Source organism: Rhamphochromis sp. 'chilingali' (genome assembly GCF_963969265.1).
Source record: "Rhamphochromis sp. 'chilingali' genome assembly, chromosome: 19".
NCBI lineage: Eukaryota > Metazoa > Chordata > Actinopteri > Cichliformes > Cichlidae > Rhamphochromis > Rhamphochromis sp. 'chilingali'.
The window spans coordinates 3,136,619-3,152,991 of NC_137946.1; the positions used below are offsets into that span (position 1 = coordinate 3,136,619).

General features: G+C 41.7%; 1 protein-coding gene across 1 annotated transcript in view; it reads right to left on the minus strand.

Moving 5' to 3' along the window:
• Positions 1-353: 353 nt before the first annotated feature.
• The window catches only part of samsn1b (SAM domain, SH3 domain and nuclear localisation signals 1b), a 28,164-nt gene continuing 12,144 nt past the window's right edge, over positions 354-16,373 (minus strand). Inside the window, exons 2-15 of the mRNA XM_080867228.1 lie at positions 15,837-15,971; positions 15,631-15,674; positions 15,501-15,541; positions 15,304-15,384; positions 14,898-14,974; positions 7,846-7,963; positions 7,377-7,765; positions 3,871-3,948; positions 3,619-3,744; positions 2,111-2,243; positions 1,713-1,864; positions 1,226-1,414; positions 968-1,118; positions 354-647 (exon numbers count right to left, since the gene is read on the minus strand). Of these exons, the coding sequence (XP_080723354.1) occupies positions 457-647; positions 968-1,118; positions 1,226-1,414; positions 1,713-1,864; positions 2,111-2,243; positions 3,619-3,744; positions 3,871-3,948; positions 7,377-7,765; positions 7,846-7,963; positions 14,898-14,974; positions 15,304-15,384; positions 15,501-15,541; positions 15,631-15,674; positions 15,837-15,953 (1,887 nt within the window). The 5' untranslated portion in view covers positions 15,954-15,971 and the 3' untranslated portion in view covers positions 354-456. The remainder of the gene's footprint in view (positions 648-967; positions 1,119-1,225; positions 1,415-1,712; positions 1,865-2,110; positions 2,244-3,618; positions 3,745-3,870; positions 3,949-7,376; positions 7,766-7,845; positions 7,964-14,897; positions 14,975-15,303; positions 15,385-15,500; positions 15,542-15,630; positions 15,675-15,836; positions 15,972-16,373) is intronic.

Consider the following 16,373-nt stretch of genomic DNA (forward strand, 5'->3'; position numbering starts at 1 on the left):
CTTGACTGCAACTTTTATTTTTATATGATAGTCATTACGTTAATATCGTGTGATAATTCTGGATTTGTTTTCTGCTGCCTACTGGTTAGAGTTACCAGTATAGGAGGAAGGCACATTTTACATGCATATATACACTTACCAGGCTAAATTTCACATAGTTGTTTACCTTGATTCACAGACCAATAGCCGCTCAGTTTGTTCGTTTTTGCCATTTGCACATTTCATGGAGTGTTTCTCTCTGATTCTGAGTCATTTCCATAAAAATGGTAACTATGGTGAAAAAAATTAAATGGTTTATAAAATGTCTTACTTTAGAAATCAAGCCAACACATAGCGGAGGTATTGGGTCAGAGTGTGCCTTTTATTGTATGTTTCCATGTTTCACAGCTGTGGGAAAAACAAGTCAACAGCAACAGAAGAAATAAAACAAGCATGTCAAGGAATAGTTTTCTCTTATTAAGCCGTCACGTTGGCTGGTAAAGCATGGTCAGAGAGAAAATGAAGGTCTGCTTCCTCTGTGATGCTGTCAGGGCTGTCAGATGGCATGGGGCAGCCAGAGTCTCTGGGGCAGTTACTCACATCTGCCTTCATGTTCTCAGTGGAGCTCTCGGCCTTTTGATCAGCTTCATTCTCCAACTGACAATCAGCTGCAAAGTAGAGAAGACTGCTTGGTCGCACGTACTGCTGCAGAGCTCAATTGACGAGCAGTCGGTAATCATTCAGTCACTTTTATTTCTGTGAATTAGGATCGAACAGGTTATCTGTCTCCTTTATTCTTAGAGCTACTACTCAAAGACCTGTTGTCTTTAATCTCTTTAACTTTGGTACCTTTCCAGTCTCGTCTAGGAAAGGATTAATGTGTCTTGTTCTTTTTCCTTTCTGGATCCAAACATCCCAGCATATTTCTTTGTGGTTCTATTATAGCACATCTGTCCTTCAATGACCTTGTCTGGGGTTCATTACTCACAGCGCAGTTGCTGCAGGGAGTTGACAGCAGCGAGCAGACGCTGCCTGTGCTCTGGATCAGTCACATTCAGCTCCATCAGATGATTCTCCCTCAGCCTCATCAAGTCGTCTACAGTTTGGTAACCACCCAGCTGCAAACATGTGTAATATTCCTGAAAAAGAAAAAATGGTACCGTTCAGAAGAAAGCTGAAGGAACAGCTTCCTGTTGGAAGGATGGTTGGGTTACCACTGAAATCAGTTCAAATAAGAGCAAAATACCTCAAGACTGAGACGCTTCAGCACTTCCTGGACAGTTGATTTGTGTCTCACTCTGTGGATTTGTGTTTCCAAGTTCTCCGTCCTCAGTATGTCCACGTAGATGAACTTGAAATTTCCTATTCTCCCATTCAGCATGCCTGTCCATATTCCCATGGAAGGCTTGGTTATGATGTCAATGACATCTCCCACCTGAGTAAAATCATTCCATTTTATTACATTTCTTAATAGATAATAGTACGTATAGAACATTGATAAAGATTCAAACTTTAATCTCAAAGATAAGGGAGCAAGTACACGTTTTGGGCCAATCATTGTTGAGATATTTCAGAAAGGACCAAGGTGATAAAACTGTAGCCAGCATGGCTCAAAATCCAGCAGAGATTGCCCTAAAATTAGCATCTGAATATCAGTCATAACTTAAATCCACAAATATCAAAGATAATATAGTAATATAATAATTTTCCATTTGCTTGCCGTACTTGTTTACCTTGAGTTTGAGGGACTCGGTGTCGTATGGACTTGGCACATACTCTGTATGGACTCTGGCTCTGCCACAAAACTGTCTTGTGCATAGCAGATCGTCCTCTAGCTTCAGACTGTTTCTGTTACTGGAATAGTCTGACCCACTGGTGACTCCACCTGGGAAACAGAACACAAGAGGCTTCAGCAAAGGGCAGCAGAATTAAAATGCTCATCCACATTTCAGTAACACAGCAGCACAAGTGTGAGATGGGGATTCTGTTTTTGATATGTCAGCGGTCAGTGTAGCTGGACAAATTAGTGCATCAGAAGAGGGGTAATAGGATACTCAGAACACAAGGATTGCATAATTCATTGGGTTGTGGTGTGAAGGATGTGCTTGGGTCTGTGCCCAGAGGTGCTTACTTGAGGAGCTTTGTCTGCTGTTGAGGCTGTAGAGGCTTTCCAGAGAGATACTGGACCTATGGTGCGCTTTAGTAATTGGTCTCCCATGGTCAGCATCCGTCTTCTCTGCTTCACCTTTCTGCATGTCTCTGCTCTGCACAGTAAAAACATTCATTCGTGTTGTTATCTCCAATGCAGTATATGCTTTTGGTTCTCTGTCATGTTCTCTGTCGATTTTGTGCCACAGGAATTTTAGGATAAATAAAAGACAAAGCTAACCAAGCAGAAAGCTGAGTCAGGGCCCTAGGCTGCTGTGTTTGATTCCTCATGTGACTGAACAGCTCAGTATCCCAGACACGTCAGCTCCTCTGGCAAGCAAAATACCTAATCCTGCAAACACTGCTTTGCTTTTTATAGCAGAAGTCCAGGAACTGTGCGGTGAGCTTAATCCCCAACTTCCTGTGCTCAGCTTTTAACATCCTGCTTCTCTTAGTCTGAAATCTAAATGAGTTTGGCTAAACTGTATACTGCACATCATCTTTAAGTGATTTCTTTAAACTGCACTTTTTACAGGGTGCAATGGTTGTACTGCATACATGTCAAAATGATTAAAAAAACAACAAGAATTGGGTACACAAGTGTACATTTTGGGGGATTTTATTTTAATACACATGGTCAAAAATACATATCCATACAACCCCACTAATAGTCAGTTAGTAACCTTTAGCAAGTTCCACCAGATGCTTTTGGTAGCCATCAACAAGCGTCTGAAATAATTTGGCTGGATATTTGAGGTTGTGGTCGGGGCTTGGGGAAAGTCATTGCAGAAGCTTAACTTTAGCCTTTAACCAGTTCTGATGTGAGTTTGGGATCACTGTCTGCTAGAAAACCCAGTTGTGTCAAGTTTCAACCATGTAGCTGCAATTTGTGGTGAAGTTGAAAAATTTTGAGGTACTCCTTGTCCTTTATTATTTCATTTACTTTGTGCATTATACCTGTACTACTGGCAGCCAAACACAGCATAATGCTTGACAGTGGGGACAAAGCCTCATCTTTACACCTCCAAATATACGTCTTATAAGTATCTGGCTCCCAACATGTGCAAATCTACAATTCTCTTTCACACTGTTCTGAGTTTTGGTCAGTTAAATAAGTGCTGTGAAGGTAATCCTAAAGAAACTACCTATAAGTACTGATCACTATGCATTCATCGTGTGTCTATGATCAATGCAAAGAAAAATTCTGGGGCGCTAACAAGAATTTAAGTTCCCTCAGAAGGCTAACCTGGCCCAGCATTGTCCAATCATACTGAGCTGAAAATGTTAGTAATGCTAGCTGATGATAGGATGTCATTTAATGCATTTAAACAGAAAAATTATTTTCATATTGGAGTGTGAAGATGTGTTTCACAGCTGAGCCTGGATAACTAGATCATTTTGGTCCCTCTCCTACTATTGTTTGTTATTTCATTACATGAAGCCATGAACAAATTTCTGCATTAACACAACATTTGCAGATGCATGACTTACAGAGATGATAGTTTGTGTTCCCTCTGGTGAGTCCTCGATGTGTTTCCTGTCACTCTGAGATAGATGTTCCAGCTCTGTCCTCCGCACTCTCGATGTGGTCAGCTCACCGTTCTGCTCCCGCGTTCGCTTGAATAACAAAGCACACTGTAAACAGAAGGATCCAACACAGCTCCTGAAAATAAACATTTAAGAAAGAAAGTTTGAATCCGTAGACGAACGAGCTGGCAGGACGAGGAGGCTGGGCTCTCTTACCAGACAACTTTCATTATCCTGTGGTTTCATTAAAGGCGAGTGCTGTCTTAAGGCTTCAAATCTCTCAAATCTGGTCAACTGTTTGAATAAAAGACAGATTAAAATGTGTGTTTTCTGGTGGGCAACATGAACACCAACAATATAAAACCTGTGTTCTGAATTAGGCTAAACCCTGGAAGCTACACAGCTTGCAGAAATGCTATTTTTGTTGTGGTTGGAGTTTCTTAAATATACATTTTACAAGTTATTAATTACATGTGCTTATTTTTGATCAGCTGCATATATTTTCTAAAGTGTCACTGAAGCTGGTGAAGCATGAAGCAAAGCATCCTTTCTTATACAGGTTGCCCATTAGCATCAGCTTAGCAGTAATTCGGTGCTGCTCTCAGAAATCTGTTACAGTGTGTGTTGGCTAATTTCCCAACAAGGACGTAAACTGAGCCCTCGCTGTCATGCACTGAGTGGTTGGATAAGCACCTCTTAATAACACATACAGGAAACAAGTATAATAAGGCAGATGTTTCTGAAAAGTAAATATCTGCCTCTCCTGACCGTCCTGCTGCTTCATCAGTACTGCTCTCTGAACTATGTGCTCTGATGTATGATGTTGAGTCTGATTTCAGTCAGTAATTTGGCCACATTGGCAAAATTATATTGCTGTAGTCTCGAGAGTCACTCTAACTCAATTCTAAAGAACCACTTGATAATTTAAATGTAGGCTGAAGCCACTGAACAAGATTTGTGGTTACTGTCACAGCCTGAGGTGCTGTGTGGTAGACTTTAAAAATAATTCATTACTAGTTACTTGATTGCATCACGATCTCGAGTCTTCAATGAATGTGTCATTTACCATTATAGATTTTTGGTGTTGGCACAGAGGGAACTGAAATATATCTGAGAGTGTTTGTAAGTCTGGATGCAAGTTGAAGCTGTTCAAAAAACTCCACTAAGTTGCCAAATTATACGGACAAATTAAGTCTACACAGTCGATGTCTAAAACGAGCACAGGCTAATATGTTGCAGTATTAGAATAGATTAGGTTTACTTAAATGACAACAGACTGTATAAACTGCAGAGTGATAATATTACTTTGATATTGTGAAATTAAGCGTTTCAGTGTACACTACTGATAAAATTGTATGTAATGCTACTATCACATCAATCACAACATGCACATTAACAACAACAAAAATGAATTGTGGAAATCAAAATAGCAGCAAGATTTGCAGGTTTAGGCTTCAGTGGGAGTCAAATGGCAAATCTACCCTACCCACAATGCAGTGCAGCTATTTTTGAAAACAGAGATTTTCTGTTTTCGTTTTAAAAAATAATCCCGTCCACACATAAAGGCAGAAATGAAGGAAAACACTGCTAGGAACATGCCAAAGCAACAGGTGGCGATATATTCCTAACCGTGCAGAAATGTTGGCCAATCAGAAGTTTAGAAGCCTCGGTGGGAAAAAGTAAACAAAGCTGGGGCATAGAAGCAGAACCGAGTCGTAAGTGTGGAGGGACAGTAACTGTGTGTATATGTAAGCATTTAAACACTGCAGAGAGTAGAATTAACAGTAACAGTATTGTAGAAATTCATTTCACCGAAACAATAACGTGGCGCACTGTGTGACGTCAAAAAATGCGCACACCTTTGACGCTGCGTTTTCTGCGTTTTTCTCGTCCACACGTAAATGCAAAAACGGAGTTTTCAAAAATATCCACCCTGGCTGGAGTTTTTAAAAATCTCAGTTTTCAGTGACCAAAAACGCCGTTTACGTGTGGACGAAAGGTGCAAACGCATAGAAAAATCTGCGTTTTCAAAAATACCCGGGTACGTGTGGACGTAGCCTAAATGTGTAAACATTACATTCTGAACCAGCCACTTTCAACACTGTGTGGAATCCCTTCATAGAAACAGTCCATTATTGATTTATTTTAAAAAATTATGATTATGATGTTTTGAAGAGCTAACGAAACATTAATGATAACTGAGGCTGGAAATTAAAACCAGTACTTAAAAACCTCCTGATTTCATTAAAACAATGATGAAACACAAGCGCTAAGCGCTAATTTCAGTTACAGTTCAGTTAGCTTAAATGTTCCCAAAAGAGCCCTGAAGCACATTTAGAACGGTGAGCAGTGTTGCCAACTCCTCAGTAAGGAAAATCGCTATTGGTTGTCCTAAAAGTCGCTAGAAGTTGCCAAATGACGTCATCGCCTAATTTGCATAATTGATCATGCTAATCTAATTGTAACCTTTGTTGTTGGAGAGAGAAATAACATCGTGGAAGAGACATAAAGTGAGTAAAAAACGTCCTAAATGCATTTAGAGTTTATTTAGAACTACAAATTAAATTTCTTTTAGCAATTATTGTTTTTTTTAATGTCACAATTCCAACCCTGCTCCTTTACCCGGGCTTGGACCGGCAAGTGACCCGAAATAGACACTCTGGTGGAGTTACTTTGTGTGTGTGTTTATAAGTAGTTTTAAACCTTGTGATCCACAAAACAGCATAAGAGTAAAAGAAGAACTGACTGCGTTACAGCACCCGCTGCTTGTTGAGAGTAAAAGCGATACGAGCTTTCATGTCTTTTTTTAGCGACTTTCTTTAGAAAAAAAGTCGCTAAGGGGTCTGAAAACTCGCTAAATATAGCGACAAAGTCGCTAAGTTGGCAACACTGATGGCGAGCCCTGCAAAGCACAGAATAATGATACTTAGGAGAGCTGGGAGGAGGAAGTAGGTATCTTGGATTGGTTTGCTCATTCAAACAGAAAGCTTCATTGGCTGACAGGAAGACATAACTCCATCAGTGTATCTTGATGCATGCTCAATCATCCAGGTAAGGACATCACAATTATGGGGATTTGGGGGGTTTCCAAAAATATAAAAAAGAAAAAGAGATTTAAATTCATAATCATTTGGGGAAAATTACATTTGATAAAAAAAATTCTGCCAGTCTGGTAAATACTTGTACCACTGTAAGCTACTAGTTAGTTTAGCATAAAGTAATGGAACAGGGAAACTGCTTTATTATACCATATGCTCCCAAATAATCTGGTATAAGGACTTTAAAACACAACTTGTTGTTATTTTTATGGATTTAATTTAAAAAAAAAAACCATTATGCTTTAAGTTAACAATTATTACAAATTATTAATAAAGTTAATGATGCACCAATGTTCTCAGCTAACGAGTTGCCAGGAGGTAAATAAGCCGACCTTCTAAAGTGTTGCATTGAATTGGATAAATTACTCTAGACTTTCCTAAAGAGCTTTTGGTCAAGTTTCAAGTCTTATTAAATGCAAGTTGATGTTCATTGTGTAAATTATGGTCTGGATATGATAGTATATAATTTAGGACATGGCATTTGACTACGAGCCGTAATATCCTGGCCCATATCACAGATACTCCCAATCAAATGTTGTTAGTTCCTGATTTACAGCTTTGTTTTCTCTCATTTGCTTAGAAGCTTCACTGATGGATGGTAATAATGACAAGGTTATAACTTACAGTGTTTTGGTAGAGATGCAAATCTGTGATGGAGCGGATCATTTGGGGAGGAGACAGACCCGACTGTTTTCTATCCAGCTCTGTCCAGTGTACGAGGGTCTCAAAACGATCCCATTCTGTGGTCTGTGGCAGCTCACAAAGTCCATGTCGAGGTTGGTAGCAAGTCTGAGAGAAGAAAGTCTGTGGATAGTCAAAAGGGCTCCACAGGTAATTTCCAACCCTTGTGCTCCAAGCTTCATCCTCCTCTGGATCTTTATGGAGATTCCTGGCGTGTTGCTGTAACAGCTGCTGTGGCAGCGGAGCAGTTTTGGAGAGCCTCCTCTCAGTCTTCCTCCTCCGGCCGATGCAGGTTAGGACTGAGTTGTTGTTGCTCACAATTTCTGCATCTGCTACATGAGATCACCAGATATTGCATGTATTATAAACAGATTCATTGAAAAACTGGAAAGCATCCTCACGAGTAGCTCACCGTTACTCTTAGATGTGCTCTTTCCCTTTCCACTTCTTGCTTGCACAAAATTTTGTAATTTCCTTAGTCTTGCTGTAGTTTTTATTGATTCCGATGCATCAGCTGATGTCTTACTCTCCTAGATTAAAGCAAATAAAAACAAATGCATACATTCAGTGCAGTGTACAAATATTCAACACCAACCATGTCTCCAGAACAGATAGAACAACACTAAATACTAGAGTAATAGGGTTTTTAGTTTTATGAGGTCTTCCACCTTACTGCCAGTAAAGTATAATACTTTCTATGTTTAACATAAAGTCTATGCCAGGGTGCTGGAAAGGAGAGTTCGTCCGTTAGTCGAACCTCGGATACAGGAGGAACAATGCGGTTTTCGTCCTGGTCGCGGAACACTGGACCAGCTCTTTATCCTCTCCAGGATACTTGAGGGTGCATGGGAGTTTGCCCAACCAGTCTACATGTGTTTTGTGGACTTGGAGAAGGCATTCGACCGTGTCCCTCGGGGTGTCCTGTGGGAGGTGTTGCGGGAATATGGGGTGTCTGGCCCATTGCTACGGGCCATTCGATCCCTATACAACCGTTGCAAGAGCTTGGTTCGCATTGCCGGCAATAAGTCGGACTCGTTCCCGGTGGGTGATGGGCTCCGCCAGGGCTGCCCTTTGTCTCTGGTTCTGTTCATAATTTTTATGGACAGAATTTCTAGGCGCAGCCAAGTGGCGGAGGGCTTTCGCTTTGGTGGCCTCAGAATCTCATCTCTGATTTTTGCAGATGATGTGGTTCTGTTGGCTTCATCGGGTGAGGGCCTCCAGCTCGCACTGGAACGGTTCGCAGCCGAGTGTGAAGCAGCGGGAATGAGGATCAGCACCTCCAAATCTGAGGCCATGGTTCTCAGCCGGAAAAGGGTGGAGTGCCCACTCCGGGTCGGGGATGAGTTCCTGCCCCAAGTGGAGGAGTTCAAGTATCTCGGGGTCTTGTTCTCGAGTGATGGGAGAAGGGAGCCGGAGATCGACAGACGGATTGGGGCTGCAGCTGCAGTAATGCGGACGCTGCACCGGTCCGTCGTGGTGAAGAGTGAGCTGAGTGTAAAAGCGAAGCTCTCAATTTACCGGTCGATCTACGTCCCTACCCTCACCTATGGCCACGAGCTGTGGGTAGTGACCGAAAGAATGAGATCGCGGATACAAGCGGCAGAAATGAGCTTCCTCCGAAGAGTGGCTGGCCTCTCCCTTAGAGATAGGGTGAGAAGTTCGGCCATCCGGGAGGGGCTCAGAGTAGAGCAGCTGCTGCTCCACATCGAAAGGAGCCAGCTGAGGTGGTTCGGGCATCTGACAAGGATGCCCCCTGGGCGCCTCCTGGGTGAGGTGTTCCAGGCATGTCCCACCGGGAGGAGGCCCCGGGGCAGACCCAGGACACGCTGGAGAGATTATATCTCTCGGCTGGCCTGGGAACGCCTTGGTATTCCCCCGGATAAGCTGGAGGAGGTGGCTGGGGAGAGGGAGGTCTGGGCCTCTTTGCTTAGGCTGCTGCCCCCGCGACCCGGCCCCGGATAAAGCGGATGAAGATGGATGGATGGATGGATGGATGGATGGATGTTTAACAATGATTTACTTCATGCTAAACGACTGCTGCCGAACCTATTCATGTTAATTTTCGAATCATACTAAGAAGATTAAAATCTGTGGCCCACATTGTAATTTGTTTCAGTACAGCTTTGATTTGAATCCACTATATACAGTTTAGTCAACTATATTTATAGCACATATAGGTAATATATATCATATCTCTACACTGGATCAATGGGTCCCACCTGCCTGGCTTTCCTGACAGCCTCAGGATTTTCTCAGCTGTTCCCCAGCACTATGATTATAAGACATGACAGCGTGGCTGGTAGTGTTTCTAGTTTGTAGAAACACTACCAGCTGCATCGTGGAATATGTCTAGAAACCTACTGTACCATAAACCACTACTGTTCCTCCAAATGAAAGCGACATCTGTGTTAAAGCACCTTTTTTGCATTGAATTGCTGGTACACCTGACATTCAGTTTGAGGCTACATCTCATTCCCACAAACAACTACAGGGCTTGAGATCATTCCAGTGATCTTGGTATGCTCATTTTATACCGCAGCCAAACTGCTGCTTCCTCACATCTAGGGTTGCAAAATTCCCGGAATTTTCAAAGATGGAATCTTTCCATGGGAATTAACGGGAATTTATGGGAATAAACGGGAATTTATGGGAATAAAGTGGGAATTTTCAAAATTGAAGGTTGGCTCTTCTTAGGGAACTTAAATATAGTTGAGGAAAGTATATTTTAGCATAATATTGACAAAAACAAACAAATGCAATTCAAATACACTTGAATATCCATGCCATTCCTTAATCACATGTACAGAGCACAAGCTTGCTGCATGGCTATTGAGACCACCTACTGGCACTGTGCATGCCTCCATCACATGTACACATGGACCACACTTTTGAGCCTGAAGGACAGAGTATTAAAGGCACACATTTGAGCCTGTGGACTTAACAAGTGAGGTAAGTTTTGATGATATTATGGGAAAATATATTCATTAAATGTTTAAATTGTGAATATCACATAAAATGTATTAATCTGGTAGATAGCAATCTGATAAGATGCTAAATAAAATGCTAGCATCTGATAAGATGCTAAATAAAATGCTAGCATCTGATAAGATACTAAATAAAATGCTAGCATCTGTTAGATGCTAAATAAAATGCTAGCATCTGTTAGATGCTAAATAAAATGCTAGCATCTGTTAGATGCTAAATAAGCCATAGCTAGTATAACATAAAGAAGATGCTAGCTTCCTCATTTGGTTGTTTTGTTTTGAAGATCATTCCAGTTGTTTAGCTAGCCTTACTATTTATATCTGTTTATTATCATATTGCAATTGTATTATTACGATCTCTTGCATTGCATTAGCATTTTTACAAGCTCTTGTTTTATTTTACAGAAAAATGCCACGTGCGCTATCTGATGTGTGGAGACATTTTACACCAGCTAATGTACAAGGGAAATCTGTATATATGTGTAAGTATTGTGATAAGACGTACGTGAAGAATGCCACAAAAATGCAGCAGCACATTGCAAAGTGCAAAAAAATTCCTCAAGGCCCAACACATGCAGCAGCCAGGAATTCCACTCAAGGGGAAAATGAATCTGTTTCAGCTGTATCAGAGTCAGATACCCACTCATCAGCTCCTGGTCCCTCTGGCATCAGAGGATTCTTTGATTTTATGGATGACACTAGCCAAAAAAACGCAGATGAGTGTTTCGCTCGTGCAATCTATGCAACTGGCTCACCCCTGATGCTGACATCCAATGTGTACTGGAAGAGATTTTTGAATGTTCTCCGACCAGCATACATTCCCCCAACCAGACATGCATTGTCTACTCATCTACTGGATGAAGAGTTCAGTCGAGTTCAAGCAAAGGTGAAACAGACCATTGACCAAGCTGACTGTATTTCAGTCATCTCTGATGGATGGTCCAATATCAGGGGACAAGGAATTATTAACTACATAATCACCACTCCTCAGCCTGTGTTCTACAAGAGTGTAGACACAAAGGAAAACAGACACACAGGCCAATACATTGCAGATGAGCTAAAAGTGATCATCAATGACCTTGGACCAGATAAGGTTTTTGCACTGGTCACTGACAATGCAGCCAACATGAAGGTTGCCTGGGCACATGTGGAGGAGACCTACCCTCATATAACTACTATTGGCTGTGCAGCCCATACACTAAACCTTCTCCTAAAAGACATAATGGCACTAAAAACAATGGACACTCTGAATAAGAGAGTGAAGCAAGTTCTGAAATATGTTAAAGGCAAACAAGTAACTTCCGCTACATTTCTGTCAAAGCAAAAGGAAAAGAACAAGAGTACTACACTGAAGCTTCCCAGCATAACGCGATGGGGTGGTGTTGTTATCATGTTTGACAGCCTTCTGGAGGGAAAGGAGTCTCTGCAAGAGATGGCCATATCCCAGTCTGTAGGCATCGACAGTGACATCAAGAAGGTCATCTTGGATGATGTGTTCTGGGAAAGAGTATCTAGCAGTCAGAAAATCCTCAAACCTATTGCAGCAGCAATAGTGAAGATAGAGGGGGATGGTGCCATCTTGTCAGATGTCCAGTGCCTTTTTGCAGAACTCAAAGAAGAAATCCAGACAATTCTGCCCACTTCCCTACTACTGAAAGCAGAGGAAACGGCTGTGGTCAAGTCATTGGAACAGCGGAGGGAGTTCTGCATGAAGCCAGTGCATGCAGCAGCATACATGCTGGACCCCAAATATGACAAGGGCATACTTTCCGGGGAAGAGATCAACGGTGCCTATGCGGTCATTACAGCCATGTCTGACCACCTGGGTCTCGATAAAGGCAAAGTTCTAGGCAGTTTGGCAAAGTATCGAACAAAGCAAGGCCTTTGGAAAAGAGGATGGAATATGGCAGTCATGCCAGCACATATCTGCAGCCACCTGGTGGAAGGGACTATGTGAATCTGAGGCCCTTGCACCTGTAGCCTCCATCCTCCTCCAAATCCCACCATCATCAGCCGCCTCCGAGCGCAACTGGTCACTGTTTGGGAACACCCACACAAAGGTTCGCAACAGGCTCACAAATGTGAGAGTGGAAAAGCTGGTCGGCATTCGGGCAAACCTACGGCTCTTTGAGCCTGACACAGAGCCATCCTCAACAAAGCTGGAAAGTGACACTGAAGAGGAAGACTCAGAGTTGGATGCTGAGGAAGTGGACATGTTGTTGGATGATGATGAGGTCCAGGAAGAGTCTATTGACTGAGCAAAAATGAGAAAAGAGGATTGCTTGAAGGAAGATTTGAATGTTTAATGGGACGTTTTGGAGGATAAGTGGCATTTTTCATTTAACCTTTTGAATGGGACTTTGTGGAGATTTTTGGACAGGGGGCATTTTTGAATGAGCGGGGTTAGGGGATGGTAATATTGAACTCAACATTTCTGTTTTTATTCATCCATGAAACAAGTTATTGAAACGTGTTCTATTCTACTGTACTTACAAATAAATCTGTTTAAATATCTGTTGAAAACATTTTGCATGGAGGTTTTCTTATGATTTCTGTTTATATTTATGCTTGGAAATAATATATTCCCAGTTAGTTCTCCTAAATTCCCATTAATTTCCATAATTCCCATTATTTCCATGGACAGTTTCCAATATGGAATATTTCCAAAATTCCCAAGCTTAACTTACCATGGAAATTTACCGGAAACTTTTCGGAAATTTACCGGAAATTTTCCGCCCCTTTGCAACCCTACTCACATCTGCCCAAAACAAGGAAAAAACAGTCAGAGCTGGTCAGACTAGTGTGCAGGTGTGACTGCACCAACTGCATGTCCCGTTTCCAGGTTTTCAATTTTTGCAAAATGTGATATTTTGACTCGCTACTGCTTATGTGAAAGTGAGATCTAACTGAGGCTCATTCATTAAATGGTAAATGGCCTGTATTTATATAGCGCTTTACTAGTCCCTAAGGACCCCAAAGCGCTTTACATATCCAGTCATCCACCCATTCACACACACATTCACACACTGGTGATGGCAGCTACATTGTAGCCACAGCCACCCTGGGGCGCACTGACAGAGGCGAGGCTGCCGGACACTGGCGCCACCGGGCCCTCTGACCACCACCAGTAGGCAACAGGTGAAGTGTCTTGCCCAAGGACACAACGACCGAGACTGTCCAAGCCGGGGCTCGAACCGGCAACCTTCCGATTACGAGGCGAACTCCCAACTCTTGAGCCACGATCGATTAGACTTTGTCCCATTAAACCTCGGGGTGACACTCTTTAATAACCGTTATAAATATGTGTATATTTTTTACTGGTACTAATTACACAAAATGTAAGGTATTATTTGGATGATATTGTAAATTTACAACTGGTTTATAAAGATGACTGGTTGGGGGTCATCTGCCTGAGCCTGGTTCTGCCGGAGGTTTCTTCCTGTTCAAAGGGAGTGTTTCCTTCCTTCTGTCACCAGGTACGTGCTCATAGGTGGGGATCTTTATTATAAGGTGTTACAATCTTCTGGATTAATTAAATCTAAAGACTACTTTGTCATGTTGCAGTTACAGTCACTTAAAGCACTGAAGGGACAAAAACTCCATAGGTTGGTAACCACTGGAACAACTGCTAAAGTAAAAGATCCGAGCATTTCCTGCCTACGTTCCAGTTATATCATTCAAAAAGTGTAGCCGTGGTGTACACAGGTCTCTTTTGATGCATATGCTGCCTCATTGTGTATTTGTTTTTTCTGTGATGTTAGCAATGTTCCATGCTCCACTACTTTATCAGCAGCTGGCATGAAATGCGGTAAACGGTATCACATTCAGGTGTTCTAAAGACCTCGGGGAAGATATAAAAGGTCCTTATAAAGGAGATTAAAGATTACAGAGCAGATTACAGTGGACTCTGTATCTGATTTGGTTGACATACATTTGACCTCTCAGAGATTTTTTTGAGATGTTGAGTTCTTACCTCCATCCGAACCTACGAAGCGTATCTTTTGTTATAATTTAATTATTATCTGACAGATGTATTATATTCTTATATCTTTATTGGTACTTGACACTGTTTTTATCGAATCCCCCTTTTTCCTTGGTTACATAAGCAGAGCGTGGATCGTGAGCAAGGATAAACATGCACAGTCGTTTTGCTCACATGCACACATGGCAAGTGCACAAACATCCAGGAATGCCAGGTATTTGTAAGCCTGTCTGGCACTCGCATCCATGTGGGTACAGGATTACGAGACCTTTAACTCTGCCATCTGCACGGCTTTGCAAATAACTATCATTTGTGGTGCTAAAGTGATTGCCTCCTTATCAGAAGACGAGTGTGAGAGTCCCTATTATACAACGTACTGCCCTGTGTGCTCTGGCTCCATTTCAAAATGTAATCATTATAGAGAGACTACAGAGTTGTGTTTTCATGGCTTTTGTCTTATACTCATCATAAATGTGCTGTAAAGTGATGTGGTTGTACCTGAGTAGTCTGTGTCCTGTCAGACCTCACATCCTTCACTTTGTCTTCTGTTGTCAGTTTGCTGCTGTCACACATCTCTGCAGGATCAATCCACATATTGCATAATAATTTATTCACCTTAATTTGTATGAAGTCCAACAATCAAGTGAGTAATGCAGTTTAACAAATTGCTTTTCATCATACATATCGAAGAGGAGCTGATTCTCCTTACTTTGCTATTTTACCCCAGCCATTGCTGCCAGTGGTAAATTCTCCTGTAATGCATCAGCTGTTTGGTAAACCTCACTGGACTTCTGGTTTCTGCTAAGTGCTATGTTTTAGGCGATGTGCACACACACACACACACACACACACACACACACACACACACACACATATATACATATTTTTTTTTCTTTTTTTGTACCTTTTTCTTGGACTTTCATTTGATGAAACAAGTCCTTCTTGTCACCACATGACAACCAGCAGGTATGATGAATGTCTGTTTCTGCAACACACGGGGTGGAGAGGGAAGAAGCTGTCACATTGTAGCCGTATAGAAAGGTACAGCTACGATTAGAAATAGAAATGTGAACATCTGAGACGTGATCCTTTTGCACCAACCTAACATTTCATTGTCCAAGGCTGATTTTGGCACGCATGATCTAAAATCACAAGTAAATAATTATTGCCTGAATGAAATTGAAAATTGAGATAAACTCAAGATGATAATAAAAATATATGTAAAACTCACCTTTTGCTCTCTCTTTTAAACTTCATCTTTCCCAGGGGTCGGTTCTTGGTAAAACAAAGAACACAACTTTTAGTAAGCAAATGTGCACAAAAATTGTGAACACACTTATTCCATGTGTTTTGCATTGTGTGTTTATAAGTTAAATGTAACAGTGAACGTTTGAGTATTTGATTACGTCTATAAAAGCTCAGAGGCAGCAGACTTACGGAAGTAATTGAAGGATCTGAGCCGCCCCAGTCAGCATTGCGCCTCAGAAGAACAGGACTGCAGTGGTACTTGGGCAGGACTTCCTTGAGCTTTTGGTTGTTTGCTGGTTCATACATGCTTTCTGTGGAGCCCTCCTAAACAGAAAGCCAGCACGCATGTTGTTAAGTACTGTAGTATTTGACCCACCTAAGAACTTTAATAATAATCAGGACAAGTTCATAATCAGTCACAAGGCTAACAAATAGAGACAGACAACCATTCCCACTCACAGTCAGTTTAGAATCACCAGTTAACCTGTCTCAGTCATTGTCTTTGGATTGTAGGAGGAAACTGGAAACCCAGAGAGAGAGAATACAGGCCCCAGGCGGGATTTGAACCTTTTTTGTGTACGCAGGTTAGCATGGGGCTTCCTCTTTTTGCTACAGGCTATGCAAAAACCACTCGTATTAATTCAAACAATTCAGTCGTGGATACAAATGTTGGTGGCCGTTAAGTTATGTACGGGCTCACTTAAAAAATAAAAATAAATAAATGGG